At 24.6% G+C, this 20,412-nt stretch overlaps 3 protein-coding genes and 1 pseudogene across 3 annotated transcripts, besides 1 other annotated feature; 2 read left to right on the top strand and 2 right to left on the bottom strand.

Annotated features, from left to right (window-relative positions):
• Positions 1-551: 551 nt before the first annotated feature.
• PmUG01_14023200 lies at positions 552-6,804 on the bottom strand (annotated as a pseudogene).
• Positions 552-6,804: a sequence feature (MORN repeat protein, putative, pseudogene).
• Positions 6,805-10,313: 3,509 nt separating this feature from the next.
• Positions 10,314-11,495, top strand: RPT4 (26S protease regulatory subunit 10B, putative; the record flags this gene model as incomplete). Its single annotated transcript, XM_029007778.1, has 1 exon — positions 10,314-11,495. The coding sequence occupies one exon, from the start codon at positions 10,314-10,316 to the stop codon at positions 11,493-11,495; it is 1,182 nt and encodes a 393-aa protein (XP_028864133.1).
• A 632-nt stretch (positions 11,496-12,127) lies between these two features.
• Positions 12,128-15,637, bottom strand: PmUG01_14023000 (SAM dependent methyltransferase, putative; the record flags this gene model as incomplete). The annotated part of the gene is made up of 7 exons (XM_029007776.1): positions 12,128-12,214; positions 12,366-12,456; positions 12,581-12,684; positions 12,824-12,885; positions 13,098-13,308; positions 13,467-15,089; positions 15,428-15,637. The coding sequence occupies 7 exons, from the start codon at positions 15,635-15,637 to the stop codon at positions 12,128-12,130; spliced, it is 2,388 nt and encodes a 795-aa protein (XP_028864132.1).
• A 2,338-nt stretch (positions 15,638-17,975) lies between these two features.
• PmUG01_14022900 (conserved Plasmodium protein, unknown function) lies at positions 17,976-19,403 on the top strand (the record flags this gene model as incomplete). Its single annotated transcript, XM_029007775.1, has 1 exon — positions 17,976-19,403. One exon carries the CDS (start codon positions 17,976-17,978, stop codon positions 19,401-19,403), a length of 1,428 nt encoding a protein of 475 aa, XP_028864131.1.
• Between the last annotated feature and the right edge of the window lie 1,009 nt (positions 19,404-20,412).

Here is a 20,412-nt window from a genome sequence, read left to right as displayed (position 1 = left end):
TTTTTAGCATTTTATAAATATTTTTTTCTTTTTATTTTATATATTTTTTGCTTTTTTTGTTTTTGAATTTTTAACTCTTATTCCACTTTTTTTCAAATATATTATTTTAAAGGTGCTGAAATTGGTGCACATATACATATACACATGTATACACCTATATTATTGCGCTATTTAAAAGAAGCCAAAATAAAAAGGTTTATTTTACGATGTGAGTTTATAAATAAAATGTAATAACAAAAAAGAGGAAACTTATATTTATATACTGCTTATGATGAGCATTAAAGAACTTATCGCATTCGTATTATTTGCGCAGGTCATACAACTGCTTACATACGAAATGACGATTATAATATAGATGTTGCAAAGAAGTGCTTTTTTAAATGATACTTATAAAATGTGTTCAGAATCACAAATATATGAAAAATGGCGGCATAAAAAAAGGACAAACGTATATAGCAAAATAATGAATTGGAGTGGTGATCGGTGAGTGCTAAATAGTAAACGGCGAGCGACATAAATAAAAAGTCAACCAAATGTCTTAGGTCGAATAGCGCGTTACTTCTTCAAGAAATAATTTAAGTCAAAGTGAAAAGGTCTATGTAAATAGTTTGTGAAACTTGTTGATTTATCAAAAAGCTCGTTCATAATATTTGATAATAGATCTCTTAAGGGGATAGTTATATAAGAATCAAGTTCCTGATTTATGTATAACTTGTCCGTCTTTAAAATATCACATTGTAAATTTTCCTTATTAAAACATTTATCGCATGCAGTTGATTTATGTTTAATTTGCTCTTTTTCAAAAGGATACACCTTCATTTTATCATACTCACTATAATATTTTCCCATATCTTGTATTTTATCCTTTTTAAAATAGGACAAAACATACCTATTTTTATTTTTATACGATTTTTTTTTTTTATATATATATATACCCAATCCGTCTTTTTTTGAATCTTTAATATCACCTTTATAAATACCATTTTTTAAATTACATGAACCAAAATGAGAAAATGCATTTTTATCCCAATAACCAATGTATATAACATGGTTAGAATCAAATGAAAATTTTAATGGTATGTCTGAGTTAATGTCGACACCATCATATGCCTCTAACTTTCTTGCTAATATTTTTGCATTAGATAAACTTAAGTTAAATTCGTTTTCATTTCCTTCATTAAATTGTAATTTTTCTTCATAATATAATTTTCCAAATCCTTTTTTAAAACCTTGTTGTAAATTTCCACAGTAAATTGTGTTATCTTTGTGTCTTAAAATGTAACAGAATTTATCGATTACATCATTTTTATAATACCCATGATATAAAATTTTATTATTACTATCAATTAATATTCCTATTCCATTTCTCTCATAATTTTGGGAAAAATAGCCATAAAAAATATATCCATTTCTAAAAAATATTTTGATTTTTTGTGAACTTTTATTTATATTAGACAAATGTAGTTTAGATATTTTTTCATCCTTAATATATATATTAATCTTGTCATGTATTCTATCCTTTACAAAATTTCCTTGAACAATATATTTCCTATTTTTTAAATTGAGACTTCCATTACCTTCTCTGTAGCCATTTTTCCAAAAGCCCAAGTACGTATTTTTATTCTCATCTTTATTTTTAAATATGCCGTATCCATGAGGAAGAAAATTCTTCATTTCTCCTTTGTAGAAAAATTTTTCATTGTTAAAAAATGCCTTAGGAAATTGTTCATTTGTGTTTGGTTGTCCTCTATTATTTATTGGCCCAAAATACTCACTTTTGTCCGCGTAAATTATTTTTGTTAACCCAATATTTTTACTCAACAAAGGGAAATACAATTTCTGTTCATTTTTCATTTTCATATACTCGAAAAATCGTTCGTGTAATATGTTTGTTTTATCATGTTTATACACAAGGTCTTCGTTAAGGTTTTCCTGTTTTTCTTTTTTTTTCGTGAATCCATTTATTGGAAATGTCCACTTAGAGTTGCTATTACTTTTGGTGGCTTCATCATTTGGAAGGTCATCTTGTTGGCCATCTATCTGTCCGTCCTGTTGTTCATCATTCTGTTCATCTTGCTGTTTACTACTTTCGATGCCTAATTCGCCTTTTCCGTAAGAAGCATTACTCGCCAGGGGTGCGTAAATGTTTTGGTCACCTTCTATCACATTAGCCGCTAGAGAACTGGAGAATTTAGACTCATATGAAAGATTATAAGAGGGATAACCAATTAAATTCCTAAAATTATTTTCGTTTGACTCAAAAATATCCTTCTTCTTTTTGATATTTTCTATATTGCTTGAACAATAAAAGGAGTAAATGTTCCATTTTTTTAAATAAGGAAAATAAATATCGACAATATCTTGTGGCCAGAAATCCACATTATTAGTAGAACTGTAATCTTGCATAGCTGTTTTTTCTATTTGATTCATAATTTGCTTGCTGAGATTTTGTTTCTGATCCTTATCATTTAACTTTTTCTTCCTACCAAAATTAGCTTTAATTAGTAGGGGACACAATTTATTAATTTTATTTGTCTGTATTCTTTTTACATATTCTTTATCAATCAATGATATTATTCCCTTATCTACAATTTCATCATTCATAAATTCTCCTTCATATAAATACCAAATATTGAAATGTTTGAAAAGTAATTTTCCTTTTCCGTTTCTTTCTGCATTTAACCAATCTCCATCATATATTAAACTATTAAATTTATCATATAATTTCCCCTTTCCATTATATAATCTATCTTTCATATTACCGACATATTTACAAAAGAATTCTTTGTTCTTATCATAAAATATTAATTCTTTATATTTAATCTGTGTAGGGTCTTCCATGAATTTTCTCTTTAAAAAAGTAGTGGACCTCAATTTTTCTATGCTACTTAACAAATAAGATATCGTGCTTTGTTCCCCTTCCCCTTTATTACATTCTTTCTCTGAAAGTTTTTCATTTGGATCATAACGCCATACTTCATTTACAGTACTTTTATTTTTATGCGTATATTGGTCTTTATTTATTTTATAATTTAACCCTGTATCAAGGGTCGTCATATCCTCTTCATCCTTCTGATATTCAAACATTTCAGAATCTTCATAGGCGCTTTCATTTTCCAGTTCCATACATTTTTTATAATTTTTCATTAATTTTTCTACTCTTTTTTTGTGAAAAGTGTATGTAAATAATTTTAGTTCATACCACGTAGTAGTATCATCTTCAAATTCGTTGTTGTTCATGTATGGGCTTTCTAAAAGTGTGTTTAAATTTGCTGTTTCATTTTCCATATTAGGTAATATATTTGAATGTTCAGAATAAATTTGAATTTTGTTTTTTTCATTCTGGAATGTTCCAGGAGTACTACATTCGTTCTGTAAAATTAAGTTGCACATTTCTCCTGTAATTTTTTCGTCCCCTTCAAATATTTGAAAAAAGTTTAAAGATACTTCTTTCATTCTTTCACAAATTAAATATTTATTTGTTTTACTTAGGTTATAGCATATATTGTCGTTTATAGTTATTCTATTTCTTAACAGAGAAAGGAAGGACGGATTTATTTTTATGAACAAGTTAATATATCTTAAATGGCTGTTGTTTAACCCGTATTCCTCTTCTTCTTCATTACACATAAAGAAGAAACATGTATTTCTTTTTAAGTCATCTTTCATATTGCGAAAAGAGTAAGAGAAAAAGTGAACAAACTTTAAAAAACAGTTTATATCATTTTTTAAATAACTTTTATTAAGTTCATTGTCTTTACCCTCATCTTCTAATAAAGCGTAGTTTTCGAAAGATTTTTTTCTTTTCTTTTTTCTTTTTTTTATCATTTTTTTAGGTTGACTTATGTGGAGGTCGTTATTAAATGAGGAACATGATATATCCCCATTTTCATTTGTACTAATAACAGTACACAGAGTTTCCTCTTGCTCGTTATCATGTGTGATATGATCTTCATGTCTCACTTTATGGTTGAGTTGTTTTTGCTTTTTCATTTTGTTTTTATCTGTCCTCCTTTCGTGTTGTGCATGTTCATTGCTTACCATTTTTTCTGTTTCCAGAGAATATTTTCCTTTGTTGATCTTCCAGCATATTTTATTACTATAGTTGTCGAAGAAGTATAAAAGTAAATCACTATTTATTATTTCTATATAACATGGCAATAATTTACAACATTCTATTTTTTCCACTTCGTTAGAATCATTTGCCTTGGGTATGAGTGAGTTTTCTACGATACACGTGCTATTCCATAATTCGCTTATTCCGGGGCATGTCTTTTTTTTTTTTTCTTTATCTTCTTCTTCTTTATTCGCTTTTTTGTCATTTTGTAAGAAGATTTCAATTTCTTCAAGATCACAAAAAACAAAAATCGGTTTAGATGATAAATATTTCATATAGAAGAAAAGTAGGACGTACTCAAAAGTCGCTTTGCAGATTAAGAAAATTGTGTGAAATAGTTTTATGGGAAAAATTGAAGTTTGGATTATCTTCACTACGACTGTTATTTATTTATTTTTTTTACTTTTATTTTTACATTTACTTTTACTTTTTTTTCTATATTTATTTATTTGTTTTTTTTTTTTTTTTTTTTTTTTTTTTTATCAAATAAGGAATACTTCGCAATGTTTAAAACGTGTATTTTTATTGTGTGTATGTTATAAAAGTATATTTTGTATAGGATTAATAAATTATTTAAATAAATTCATTAGCTCATTCAAAAGACAAGTATTCCAATAATCCCTGTGTTGTTCTACATTATTTTTTTTATAATTTTTAAGTATTTTATTAATAAAAAAAATGGAAAGTAAAAGAGAGATTTTCTTGTATATCCTCCTCATTTTCATGACATTTTTGTAAAATTTTGTGTATCTTTGTTTTTTTTCTTTTTTCAATCTTTTTCTAAATGATTTCTTTTCTTTAATATTTTTTTCCAAATCTGTGTGATTCAAAATTTTTGAGTAGTTATTGCATATACGCTTGTTTAGGTTTTCCTTCTCATTTGTCTGCACTGAGATGATGGTATTGCTCTTCATATTTCTCTCCCTATTGCATTTAGTACTGTAATTATTACAGCTATTATTACTTCTGTTAGTACTGCTATTATTACTTCTGTTAGTACTGCTATTATTACTTCTGTTAGTACTGCTATTATTACTTCTGTTAGTACTGCTATTATTACTGCTGTTAGTACTTCTATTATTACTGCTGTTAGTATTGCTATTACTACTGCTGTTAGTATTACTATTTGTACTGCTGTTAGTATTACTATTTGTACTGCTGTTAGTATTACTATTACTACTGCTATTAGTGCTACTATTTGTACTGCTGTTAGCACTGTTATGCTTATTAATGATATTACCTCTATCGCTGCTCAATCCAGTGTTCATTTTTCGTATCTCGCTTTTTATAAAGAGAGATATGCTGTGAAATAAATCGCCAATGTCTTCTTGTGTTTCATAAACTTTGTACACATCAAAATTTATGTTATGTTATAATCATAAGTATTATTATTTTCTTCCTTATATAACATGGTATATTTTTGAAATATATCTATTATTCAAGAAAGCTCAAATTCTCTAAAATTTAGGGGGTACTTTTATGTTACCTTTATTTAATTTTTTTTTTAGTTTTACTTTTCATATATTTTTATATTTGTATAATATACTCATATAAAAATTTTATCATGACAAACGAATGTATATAAAATTTCACGCTTTGTATTGCTATTTCTCTTATAATTTTTTTTTTTTTTTTTTTTTTTTGTACATAATAAATAAAAGGTTAATGTTTAAATTAATCTTTTTAAATGATATTTTATTTTTGTTGGACTTGTTTAGTTTCTTCATTATAATCCTCCCTTTTTTCGTGGCCACTCGCATTATTGCTAGAAGGAAAGGATTAAAGATATTGCAACGTTCGCCTATTTCTTATTTCACCTATGGAAAAGGATACATAGGACGTTTTGTTTATAAAACTAAAGCACGTTGAGTTTTTCTTATGTTAATACTTAACAATGATTATTCTATAATTTTCTTTTTTTTTTTTTTTACTCTTTTTTCTACTGTCTAAAGAATAGTTAGATGTGTCTAATAATTCGCGGTGTACCTCCCTTGAACATTGTTCTTTTTCTATATTATAAAGGAATATAATATCACTTAAGCACTTGACAAAATAATTCTGTATATATATAATAACTTTTATTTCTCTACTTCAATAAGTGCACTAGATTGATTGAAACAGAATTATAATATTTTATTTCATCTAGAAAATATTCGTATGGTTCATTTTTCCACATGCTGTTATAGCAAATTTTAAAAAAGAAAAATTTAACTTTTTTTCGTAATTTATGTTATACTTTTGTTCAAAGAAAATTTTTCTTTATCTTAATTTAAACTGTGTTCTTTTTCAATATTTTATTTTATTTTAATTTTTAAAAAGATCACTTCGGTATATGAGTATTTGTTATTTTCAAAAAAGCATATGCTATTTTCGTCCCTATTGGCATTACCCAAAAAGACAACAAAGGAAAAGCCATTTGCTAGGTTATTCTGCAACTCTTGGTACATGTAAAAGAAGTAACGTATTACATTTATTTTTTTATATCTTAAAATTTTAACAATAGTTATATTATCTTTATACACCTCATATATATACATATATTCAATGTAAACACCTTTTAAATAGGAAACACATTTTTATTCATCTCTCAAAAAATTGTACAATTTTTTTTTATTCGTTGATGAAAAAAGATTTTAACTATAAAAATTTCTTTATATTAAATATTTAATGGAACTAAATAATAGTATCGTTATATTAATATATTTTTAAATTGCTATCATGACTATTATTTATCCATCATATAGCTATTTCTTTTTCTTCTTTTATTCTTTCCATCCTTTTTTCCACCATTTCCTTGAGCCTATTGGAATATGCTATCTGCAAGAATTTCCATTTCTCTATGTAGTGGTAATAGAAAAATTGGTACATACACTCAATTAAGTTACCTGCGTTATATTTATTTACTACCTCTTGATTACTTATAGTGATGTTACTAAAAGGGATATTATTATAGTTGTTCGTGTTATTGCTGTGAAAGCTAACAAGTTTCAAAACTTGCTAACATGAGTAAATACCTTATATCTATAAATGCTCATGTGTAATGAGGGAATAATAAAATTAGTATGTGTAATGCCATTGACCATTGCATTTTTAGGAAAATTTAAAGAGTCTCCTAGAACATTTACCTAGAAAATATTATTTAAATTTTTTGTACTATTACTGTAACAACCGACGTTAAGTTTGTACGAGTAAAATTTGTCCTTATTAATATTGCTTGTTACGGCCGATATTCTTAAGTTATATAAACACAGGAATTTATAAAAATATGTTTCGTATTTATATTACATCTCTTTCAATAAAAATTATTGACCTTTATATCAACGTATATAAAATTGTAAAGATGTAATGAGGAATATACATAATAATGCGTTATATATACCATACGTTAATAATAATTATATAGAACTTCTTAACCTTGTTTATGTAATAAACAAGGAAATTTTGAAGAGAGCCTTTAAGCTTGATAACGTGATTCACATTTTCAGGGAGAAAAAGAAAAACTATATTTATGAACTTACCGTTTTCATTTACAGGAAGAACTATTAACAAATAATTCTAGCTGTTCAGGGACTTCCATAATAAATATAATAATAACTTAAATGTTTATGCAGTTTTTCAGTTTTGTTGTTTGATACCACTTTTATATTTTCCTAATTTGATATTTTTAACTTGAAAAATTAAATTTTACCATAAGTTATTTCTTTATTCTTTATAATTTTCATTAAAAAAAGTCTTTTTTATTTTCTTTAATTTCTGATCTGCTTTTAAAATTTAATGCCGCATTTTTAGCGTGTGACAGACATTCAACTAAATAAGCATGTCTAAAGCAAAAGTTTTTATTTTATCATATTTTAATGAATACTGCTCTGAGTTTTCTACATCCATTATGAAAGAATTACTATCGAATAGTTCTTTTGTTTTTATTATGTTATATTCAAAGCAAGTCTAAGGGGCCCTTTGATCGTTCCGACAAGGAATAATACTTTGAATAATTTCCTTGTCATTTAAAAATTTTAACATTATCAAGATGTAACAAGTGTAGTAAGGGGAAAATAGGAAAAATTATTTTTAGCTTTCCTATATTCATTACTGCGTATTTAATACTCGACAGATAAAAGAATAGTGTAAAAATAAAACAAAACAATGACGAAAAAAACAAAAGAAAAGCTGGAACTACATACCTACGAAACCTTACCCAGTCCTTATATGTTGATCAGAAAGAAAATATATTATTTTATAGTCCTTCCTAACTATATCTTTTATACATAAGATAAAAATAAGAGATAAATTCCTATTTTTCACATTTTTCAAGAGTTTCCTCAAAATGTATTTTTATTAACGCTTGTAAAATACGTTTACTGTATTTTAAAAATTTGAATAAAATAAAATTAAAAAAGAAAAAAAAAAAAAAGAGGAACTACCCAATTCAGTACTCAACATATAATTAAAATACATTGTTCAGTATAAACAATGTAAAAGAGTGCAATACTTTTTCGCAAAATTTTTTTTATTGACATGTATCTTAAATTTGTGCTCTTTTTAGAATTCTCGCAAACAGCTTTATTCCTTTATAAAATTTTGCTAAGAGTTTCACCATCATGTTGAGAAAGTGATAAGCAGGTATGTGTAAATGCGTAGGGTGTGCTTATATATATATAAGAACGCGTATAACCGCATGAATATGTTAACTTGTGAGTAAAGTTACATTAAAAGCTTCGTTATTGAGTTACATTTACGATTTTACAATTTTATTACATTTTCGTTAGTTGTCTATTTTGGTTTTACCTTTACGAATTTCACAAAAAATGCGATTTAAGTGTAGTGTGTGCAAAATAAATGATCTAATATACTCCAAATAATTCACATGAGGAAAAATACGGGGAACAATAATTTGTGAAAACAAACAAGATTAATTATTTAATAACAACTCTTTAATCTTTCATGATTTATTTTTTTTTTTTTATAGATAAATAAGTTTTTTCCCCTTTTACGGATTTCTAATTAAAAACTGTTTTGGGAAAAATATAAAAATACAGGAAATTAACTATTATTTTATAATACATATAAAAAAAAAAATTGAAAAAATAGATTGTTCCATTTGTAAAAAAATCTTCTTTCCCCATTTAACACTAGTAAAAAAAAAAAATAAATAAATACCCGACTTCATAACTTAGCAATCAGAAATGATATATATCATTTCGTACAAATAAAAAGTGTATATGTAATAAGGAGAAATAAAAAAAAAATAAAATAGTTAAAAATTAAAAAAAAAAAAGAAGCAAAAACATAAAAAAGTGAAAAAATAAAAAACTTAAATAGTGTTCACTGTGAATTTAAATAATAAAAAAAGAAAAAAAAAAAATAGTACATTTTAAATAAATTTCATATAAAAGAATAGTGATATAATTCTTTTAAATTAAGTATTAATATGCTGTATTCTTTTTAATGTATCAGTATGTGTGTTTTTTTTTTTTTTTTTTATTATGGATAAAAAAAGTAACATAATATATTACATAAACTTCAATAATTGTGTATAACATTTAATTGGTGGATTTGTGTTTCTTTTTTTTTTTTTTTTTTTTTTTTGTACATTTTAGTAGTTACAGAAAATAGAAAACCCAATAAAAAAAAAAAAAAATAATAATAATATAGGTAATAATAAATTAGGTAATTAATTACAAAACAGATAAAAGAATAACAAAATTAACAAAATAATAATATGAGATAAAAGAACGAACAGAGCAAATAATAAGGTGGTATAATAGAACAAAGAAAAATAAAATATAAAAACAGAAAAGGGATAAAATAACATTAGGAGAAAAAGCCAATATAATAAGATAGAGAAAGCATTTTGGATACAATTTATTCGTTCATACGTCATAAGGGGCACGCAGAGTGTAAGAAGAAAGCGAAGCACATTAAGAGGCACTTACGGAGAGTTATGAGGTTAAGAAATAAACATATGTGCACATATGTATGTATCAATGTATGCATATATGTATGTATCTATGTATGCTTATATATATGTATCTATGTATGCTTATATGTATGTATACACATGTATATATGTACGTATGGGACATAATCATTTTAGGAATGTATATGTGATTGCAGGATCACAGTGTTGCAATAATAAGGTGCTAACTTATACCTACATTTTTTCCGCCTACTTATTTTATTTATGTTCGCAGTCAGGATGGATAATAAGGAAAGCATCAAGTTATACGTAAAGAAAGTAATAGAACACCGAGAAGTTGAAAGTAAAATAAAAAAATTAAGACTAGATATAAAAGAGTTGAATAAAAAGTATGAAAAAACGGAAGATAATTTAAAAGCCTTACAAAGTGTAGGTCAAATAATAGGACAAGTATTAAAACAATTAGAAGACGAAAAGTTTATTGTAAAGGCATCAAGTGGACCGAGATATGTAGTAGGGTGTAAATCTAAAATTAATAAAAGCAAATTAGTAATCGGTACAAGAGTATCATTAGATATGACTACCTTAACAGTAATGAAAAGATTGCCTTGTGAAGTAGATCCTTTAGTATTTAATATGATAAGTGACATAGATAAAAGTGAAAATAGTAAAAATAAAGTTAATTATAATCAAATAGGAGGGTTAAGTGAGCAAATAAGACAAATGAGAGAAGTAGTAGAATTACCAATACTTAATCCATTTTTATTTAAAAGAGTAGGGATCAAAACTCCAAAGGGAGTATTATTATATGGACCTCCGGGTACTGGAAAAACATTATTAGCTAGAGCTATGGCATCTAACATTAATTGTAATTTTATGAGAATTGTTGTTTCAGCAATTGTCGATAAGTATATTGGTGAAAGTGCTAGAATTATTAGAGAAATGTTTACATATGCAAAAGAACATCAACCATGTATTATTTTTATGGATGAAATTGATGCCATAGGGGGTAGAAGATTTTCTCAAGGAACTTCTGCAGACAGAGAAATTCAAAGAACACTCATGGAATTATTAAATCATTTAGATGGTTTTGAAGAATTAGGAAATGTGAAAATTATTATGGCTACTAATAGACCAGATGTCTTAGATCCAGCTTTAATCAGACCTGGTAGATTGGATCGAAAAATTGAAATTCCATTACCTAATGAAACGGCAAGGATTGAAATTTTAAAAATTCATGCAAATAAAATGACAAAGCTAGGGGATATCGATTATGAATCTGTTTGTAGATTATGTGATGGTTTTAATGGGGCAGACCTTAGAAATGTATGTACAGAAGCTGGGATGTTTGCAATTAGGGCTATGCGAGATTATGTTATTGAGGAAGATTTTTATAAAGCCGCAAGGAAAATTAATGAAGCCAAGAAATTAGAAGGAAAAATAGAGTACGAAAAGATATAGGAGGGTTAAGATAATCTAGTGCCAATAAAAAATATTTACGGGTGCTCAAATAAGCAACTACTTGGGAATATTCTTCATTCACAATAATGGTGCACTTTTTGAGAAAAGAAGTAGGGTGTGACTTTTGCAAAAAAAAAAAAAAAAAAAAAAAAAAAAGAAAAGCATAAAAGAGTTACATAGAAAGTATACTAGTTGTCGAAATTGATGATTAATCCCTAGTTTTATCGTTAATTTTAAAAGCTATACGAAAAAAAGTAAAATTCAAAATGGAAAAAGAAAATTGACAAAACCAAAAGAAAAGTAAAAAAGGAATATATTAAACTTATACTTAAAATTTTAAGTATAACTGCTTTTACAGAAAAAATTTCCGTGTACGTTACTTCTGTTTTTTTTTATTTTATTTTTTTTTTTTTTGTTTAATAACGGTAGAAAAATACATTTATTTCATGTATCAATTAAACAATCTTCATTCAATAAAACTGCACTTAATGTGTATAAGTGAGTGTATATATGTATATAATCATATACTTTTATATATGTAAGTGAATGTACAATGATATAAATGTTTATACATATAAATGTACATGCGTCTAAATCCTATGTATGCACACTTCTTAAAAATTTATAAAATTTTAACCTTTTTTATACTTCTTTCTTTTATTACTTTTAATTTCACTTAATTCAAATTCCATTATTTGTCTCTTTTCATTATCCACCGTCTATTAAAAAAAAAATAATAATAAAAATAAAAGAAATAGAATAAGATAAAATAAAACAAAACACAGATATGTATAGACATAGGTATGTATATTTATGAATGTTTATATAGGTATTCTTGAATTACTCTCTGTTTAAAACATTTTTGCAAACCTTATTAAAATCAAACTCTAACAAAACTACTGATTCAATGTGCTGCGTTCTTGGGAACGAGTCTAGTGGAATAATTTCTTTGACCACATATCTGAAGGGATAAAAAGTAGTTAAATATATATATGTACATATATATATAATAAAACTTTGTGCGTACTCCCATGGACAATATAACTTTTTTTCGCTAAAGTAGGTAAAATAATAAATGAATATACCCCAAATTAATTAAATGATTAATGTCCCTAAATTGACTGTATGGATTACATGATATGTAGATTAAAAACCTGCAGCATAATCCTCTTAGCCATCTTCTAAATATCTGTGATATGGGTAAAATGAACGCATACATATTACCTTATTTTTACTTTATTTTGTTTGTTTTGTTTTTTTACTTTGTCATATTTTATTTTATTTCTTGTTCTTTTTTCTCTTTTTTTTTTTTTTTTTTTTGTTTTTACCTTTTCACACCCCTTTCGAGGAGGGTTAATAATTACAATGTCGGGAAATGGTATGACAAATTCTGGTACGAAGGAATAAGCATTGAAGAAAATTAAATCAGCATAGAAATGTAAAGGCATTGTATTAATCGTTCAATTATTCATTTATTTATTTGTTTATTTATTTATTTGTTTATTTATTTATTTGTTTATTTATTTATTTGTTTATTTATTTATTTGTTTATTTATTTATTTACTTATTCATTTCATATATCTCATCTTTTATTTTCCTTACCACTGGGGGAGCATTTAGCTTTGTCTATGCCATTCGAACCTAATGTCTCCTGTTTGATAGCCTCCAAATTTTTGTTATTATCATTGCAAAACTTTTGAGAGTTCTCTTCATTTAAGTTACTGGAAAAATCTTCAGCTCCTTTTTTGGAATCCCATTGAATTAAATTGTCATAGATAAAATTTGGTAAACTCTTATATGGCGAATGGATATTCTATAAAATTTAGTAACATGAATGTACTATATAAAAACACATTTTGCTTACACATTCGTATCCATATAATACATGTTTGTATATATATATATATATGTATGTATATACATACGTATGTGGACACATTTATGTAACAGCAGATTGCTCTATTCTTAAACCTGAAAATTCTCTATGACCTCATTTTTACTGTCCATTGATATGTAGATAGAATTTATTTTCCTTTTCAAATCACTATAGAAGGAATATTTTTTATTTTTTATTAGATTAATAATATATCTTCTTATATGCAAGTTCATTTGTTTTAAATTGTGAAGGTTAAATAAATCTAAATTGAAACACTTTATATTTCTTATATTATTTATGTTGATGTTTTCTTCTAAACAATTTATATTATCCATTGAATAATCCACGCAAATAACTTGACTAAATAGATTAGAGAGGGGTAATGAATAGAAACCAATACCACAAAATAGATCAAACACGCAGGAGTTGTTCGAATTTATTTTATAAACTTTAATTAATTTAAAAATTATTTGAATAATACATGTATTTAAATATTTATTTGATTGAAAAAAAGTATTAGCTCCTACTTTATATGTATAATTATCAAAAGTATGATAAATATAATTTTGACCATATAAGACAGTTTCACTTTTTATTTGTTTTAATTTATTCGTTTCTACATTATATAAAACACCTTTAATCGATTTATCTTTCAATGCTAAATTGTTGGCTATATTTATCAGATGCTTCCTCGCTTTATCATCTATAGAGTAGCCAGTAAAGTTTATTAAAATTTGTTTTTCAGAATTATATATACTTAATTTGATGCTCACACTTTTTAAATATCCATTATTATTTATTTTGTTAAAAATATATATATTGTTCTTTTTAAAATTCTCATTTATTTCTTTTTTAATTTCTACAAATGCATTTTGTATATGTTCATCATGAATATAACATTTGTTTATATCACAAATTTCATAACTATGTTTTTTAAAATAGCCTATTGACAAATGATCAGTGACTGAGAAATTTATGGATGTTTTGTTTCTGTAATGGTATTCATCTGCATATATAATCTCGTATAATTTTGCTAAGTTTATTTTTTCTATTTCAGAGTTAAACATACTTTGTTTTTTGTGGACATCACTATTATCGTTATGGCTCTTGCTGTAATTTCCCTCATCAGTATGACCAATGTAATGGGTACTCATTGCTTCCTCATTTTGGAATTTATTTTCTATATCCACTGAATCTTTTTTTTTATAAGATTGATGCACTAACAATTCTTCTTGAATATTTTTTCGCAATTCTTCGTGCTGACCCTCCTCTTCCTCCAAATCGTTTCCTGTGTATTCTCTTTTTATTTTTGAAATGTCCAATAATTCACCTTCATTCTGTTCTACTATTTTACAAAAGTAGTGATCATTTTGTAAGTAATCTTTGCTACTAACTAATAAATGTATGTTGTATTTCTCGCAAAGGCTAATCAATAAATTTTTCTTTGATTGTCGTTCAAAGTTATAATTAATATGTTGGTACATACAACCTCCACAATTAGAAAAATACTCACAGCGAGGTATTATTTCATATTTACTCTTTTTGGTCTTGCACAGTATTTGAAAAGTTATTTTTTTCTTCTTTTTATTTATGTCCAAAACTTTTAAATTAACCTGTTCATCGGGAATTAATAAAAAAAATTTTAAAAAAAACAAATTATTTTGTCTTGTTGCGTAAATAGCTATTTCTCCGTATCCATCTGGATCGAGCTTATGCACCTGCAATTAGAAAATATTTATACCAGAATATGTGCAACTATACGGGTACATGAATAAACAGATGCCCTAGTTTGGAGGAATACCCGAATGTAAGCATATATATATATATATATATATATATGTAACACATACATATATGCAGGAACCTTTATGATAAAAGGAAAAAAAAAGATAGCACTGTCCGGTTATGTAGAAATCTATAGTGCTAATGCAAACATCGTGTGCCATATTTGATCAGTACTTTTTAATTGTTCTCAACGGTACATTCATATGCACATACATATATATATATGTTCGTTTACACTCGATTGCTTGTTTATTTTTCATAAAATACTGACCTTTACGCCTTGAAGAATTTGATTCTCACATATGTTATTATATATGTTATTCCTATAAATTTTGAATTTGTCATATTCTTTGCTTTTGTTAAGTGAAATTATTTTACTTTCACAAATATCACTGATTTTTCTCTTAAAAATATGGTAGTTATATATAATAGTTTTGAAATTTTTACCAACAGGAAACTTATTGCAATTGAAACGATGCATTATTTTCTATTTGTTGTTATCAAAATAGTGTTATTATTCATTATAGCAAAATAACAACAAAAAAAAAAAAAAAAAAAAAAAAAATTTTAAGAAGACTACAAAGTGTTCAAATATTCATACATTCATAACATGCCATTATATTCACAAGCTATTTAAAGAGAAGATTGTTCGAAAAAATATAGGGTTAACAGTTTTGCAAATAAAAAAATAAAATTAAAATTATATATATAATTGTAACTGCAATATAACAACACAAAAAGGAGAAACCTATATAAGAATTAAAAGTTTAAATGAAATATAAAATACGAAGTGACGGATACACATTTTTGTTAACTATTTCATATATTCTTATTTTGTTATTTTTCAGAGAGAAAAAAATGATCAAAACTTAAAATGAATTAATTTCTTTACCATAATGTGCAATTGCAAGTTTTGTTGTTGTCTTTGTAAATATAAAAGAGCATTCTTCACATGAAAACAGACATGCTAAAGAATTAAAAATAATGTGCTAGAAGAGTTAACGTCTTGTCCTTTTGTAACGCCCCTTTTTATAATTAGAGGCATATATTAATTGAAAAATACAAGAAAATTTTCCTTGAATTAAATATTTTGTGAGATTTATTTTTTAATAATAACACTGAATGATGAGATATTATAAGATTAATTACATGCATCAGAATTGTATCTTCCCCCTTTTTCTTGTTTTTAAAACATAAATTTTTATAATATTTTTTGCAGTACCAAAAAAGCATTATGATATAAAATTGAAGGGGAATTTTAATGAGCCATTAATAATGGTTCTAACAAAATATATAATGCAACAGTTTACGTGCAGGCATATCTGTATGATATACATGTATATATAATATATATATATATATATATATATATATAAGTAAATAAAAAATAGGGTCATTCTTAATTTCAATTATTTATAAAGTCCAAATAACACTTTTATTTTAATGCATCACATTTAGTTCAAAAGCAAAAAAATTACAAGTTCCAAGTTACAGATTTCTATTTTCACTAAATTGTGAAACGAAAAAGTAGAAATGGTTATTATAATATTAACTATTGATCTTATGTATATACACATATGTATAAGCAAATGTGTTGTCTTGTTCAATTTTTATCTTATTTTTTTCTCATTTTAACTTGAATATTTTTGTGGAATTTTGTTAATAAAAAATAAAAAATTTTTAAAGGGAAATAAATGGGAATAGTATGATAACACGTTATTAAAACTATCGTTGAATAAATATACTTTTTTTTATTTATGTACTTGTTTCTTTATCCTTGTTCCTTTTTGAGGTTCTTTTGTATATATGCGTATGCGCATTTATTTTTTAAGAAATTTGGGAAGTTGCCTAAAATATATTAAATTATTGTTTTTTTTTTTTTTTTTATTAATAAATATATAATGGAATGAATATAATTTTAATACCTTATTATAATACTACTTATTTAATTATTTTCTTATATATTCTTGGAAGTGTATTTTTTTTTCTGAAGCAATTGATCACAAGTTTAACATATTTTTCTCACTGAAGTTAACTTGTTTGTTCATAATAAATTGTCAATTTATATATATTTTACATAAACATAAACATTGTAGATGTTTACAATATATGTACGTATGTATGATATATGTATGTATATATATATATATTTATTTATGTACACAATGTAGTACCTATTTGTATGTTTATGCCTTATTATACATATATATCATTATCACATGAACAAACTTGTTATATGTTTATATACATTTATATATGTATGTATTTATATGTATGTATATATATGTATATTAAAAAGTATTTAACTTAAAACACAAAATATTATTTAGCTTTTTCCTTTTCATAAGCTTTTCATTTCATTATATTTCCCTTTTTTTTTTTTTTTTTTTTTACTATTCTTAAATTGATATTGTTATTTATAATGATAATAGTTTCAAATATTATATATTTTCTCTATTTTTCACACTTTCATCTGTCACAAAAAAATATTATAAGTTGTATTTTGTAAATTGAATGTATTTATACTATATTATTTTCATAATTTTTTCTAATTTTTCATTATTAATAATTTCATATTTTTGCCTGTTCATGTTTCCTTTTCCTTTTCATTTTCCATTTTTCTTTTTTTTTTTTAGTGTATGTGTGTATATTATTTTAACTTTTAGTTATCACTTTTAGTTATCAATTTTATTTATCATTTTATTTATCACTTTTATTTATCATTTTTATTTATCACTTTTATTTATCATTTTTATTTATCACTTTTATTTATCTATTTTTTTTTTTTTTTCTATTTGTTTATAAATTTGTTTTAAAAGATGAAATTATCTTCTATAATTTTTTTTCTAGTAATATTTTTTTTGAAGGAAAACGTCTGTGTTAAAATTCATACTAACGATTCAGCAATATTTGATATTAACAAGGTATTAAAAAAAAAACTTTCAATATTATACAGAAAAGGAAACAACTTAAACAACTATTTTTTTTCGTATATTGAGAAAAATGGGAAAAAGAACAAGTGTTACAAATACATACAAGATGCCCTGTATGACTCCAATACACAGATAATGAAAAATGAAATATTTAAATGTTTAAACACAAGTAAAGACATATTACACAAAACATTCCATGATGTTATTAACAAGCTTTTTTTATATATAAAAAATGTCTTTTTAAAAAAATATTTTATTTTTTTTCTCTTATATTTAATAAATATTAATTGCGATAGCTTGGTTTCTCAAATGAATGACCCTTATATATTAAATAATTACAACTTGTGTGAAAATGCCTCACCTGCTATGTACAATTTGAAATATGAAGAAATAGAAATTCCTAATAATAACAACATCAGAGGTTGGTTAATTAAATCAAACAAAAAAAGTAACAAATTATTTTTATTATTACATGGATATAATAGCAATAGACAAGCCTGTTTATTCTTTTTAAATATTTTAAAACAATTAAATGTTCATCATGATACTAATATATTTATACCCGATATGAAGAATTTCAATGAAAGAGGTGTAGATGACATATATAATATTTTAAGTTATTTCAAAAAAAACATGGCATTAAATGACGTAAATGTATATACACAATCATCTACAAATCTTCTTGTCCTGTTATTATCAAAACATTATAAAAATAAAATTGTTAGTAAATCAAAACAGAAATTTATAAAAAATATTATACCTTATAATAACGAAAAACCAAAAGATGAAGATATAATTTATATTGATAAATACATATTTGATTCACCCATACTAAATTTACACAGAACAATCAACATCCATTTCAATTTGAGTGATATACAAAAAAAAATTAGCGAAGAAAATATGAAAGCAAATACTGATATAAATAATGTATATGATAGAAAGACAATTTTAAACTATTTTATATCCTTTTTTATGTGGCTATTAAATAACCAATTAAAAGGACATTTATATGATTTCAATTTTAATAAATTAATTAATGAAAATAATATAAACCCATCAAATATTTATATTCTACATTCCTTTAATGATAATATTTCCATGTTGAATATACTATCCCAAGAGGTAAAGGAAAATCGATTACTGCCATTAAAAAATATTTATATATTTAAAAATGGTAGGCATGCAAATATATATGAATCGTCCAAAAGAGAGTATAATTTAATAGTTAAAAGAATTATAAAGGGATTTAATATATTGGATTTTCTTTATTATATACCTATGAGGTCTAAAATGAGTTCCCTAAATTCTTAAAGTAGTATCTTTACAATGTATGGAAAATGGAAAATAAGCAGAGAAAATGGAAAAATAGACAGCGTAAAGATAAGGGGAAAATATTTTAAAGTGATGAAAAATTTTAGTTTGACAAAATAAGGAGTATAACAATTATATTAGTGCAATATAAATTTTACCTATGAAAAATTTTTGAGAAAAAAAAAAAAAATAAATAATATGTCAATTATTACGAATTAAAATAAATTAGCATAAATGCATATTTCATAAAAGATAAGAAGTTATTAATTATTAACTATGTATGCATGTATGTATAAATATTATATATGTGTTATGTTCAATATGTAATATATTTTATATTATATATATTATATTTTTGTTTATCTGTTGTAAAACTACACGCCCTTCCCATATATTATTTAAAAAACTCTTTTTTAGATACACAAATTAAAAAAAAAAAAAAAGGGTTTTAATGTTTTTATTCCTTATAAAAAATATTTTATAAATTAATTTTATTGCTTTTATATCCAATTTTTTCATTTATACATATTTGTGCAGTCATTTATATACATATATATGTATACTCATTTTTACGTATGTTGAGTATGTTTCTGTTTATTAATAAATGAACTTATTTATACAGGTATTTTTTTTTTTTTTAGAAAATACAACTTTTGCATACTTTTACAAAAAGTCAAATTTCTTTCAAAAAAAATGCCTTATGCAAAAGTTTTATAAGGTATACATAAATATATATAAGTTCATGTATATATACATATATATATATATATAAACCTTTTATACCTTTTTTTTTCTTGTAATGATTTATTAACACAATAATATAATTGAGTGTTAACAAAAAAATATCATTGTTTTCATATGATTTCATAGTTCAGAAAAATGCATTATGTGGGTGCCAAGGTATAGCAGCATATGCACATCCAAAATTTATGTAACGCAATTCTAATAAAAAAGGGAAAAAGGATAGTGAGAAAAGGTTTCTTCCGATAATACTTTGTTATAATATATG

This window comes from Plasmodium malariae, assembly GCF_900090045.1.
Source record: "Plasmodium malariae genome assembly, chromosome: 14".
NCBI classification, from domain to species: Eukaryota; Apicomplexa; class Aconoidasida; order Haemosporida; family Plasmodiidae; genus Plasmodium; species Plasmodium malariae.
This window is presented reverse-complemented; position numbering and strand designations above follow the sequence as displayed.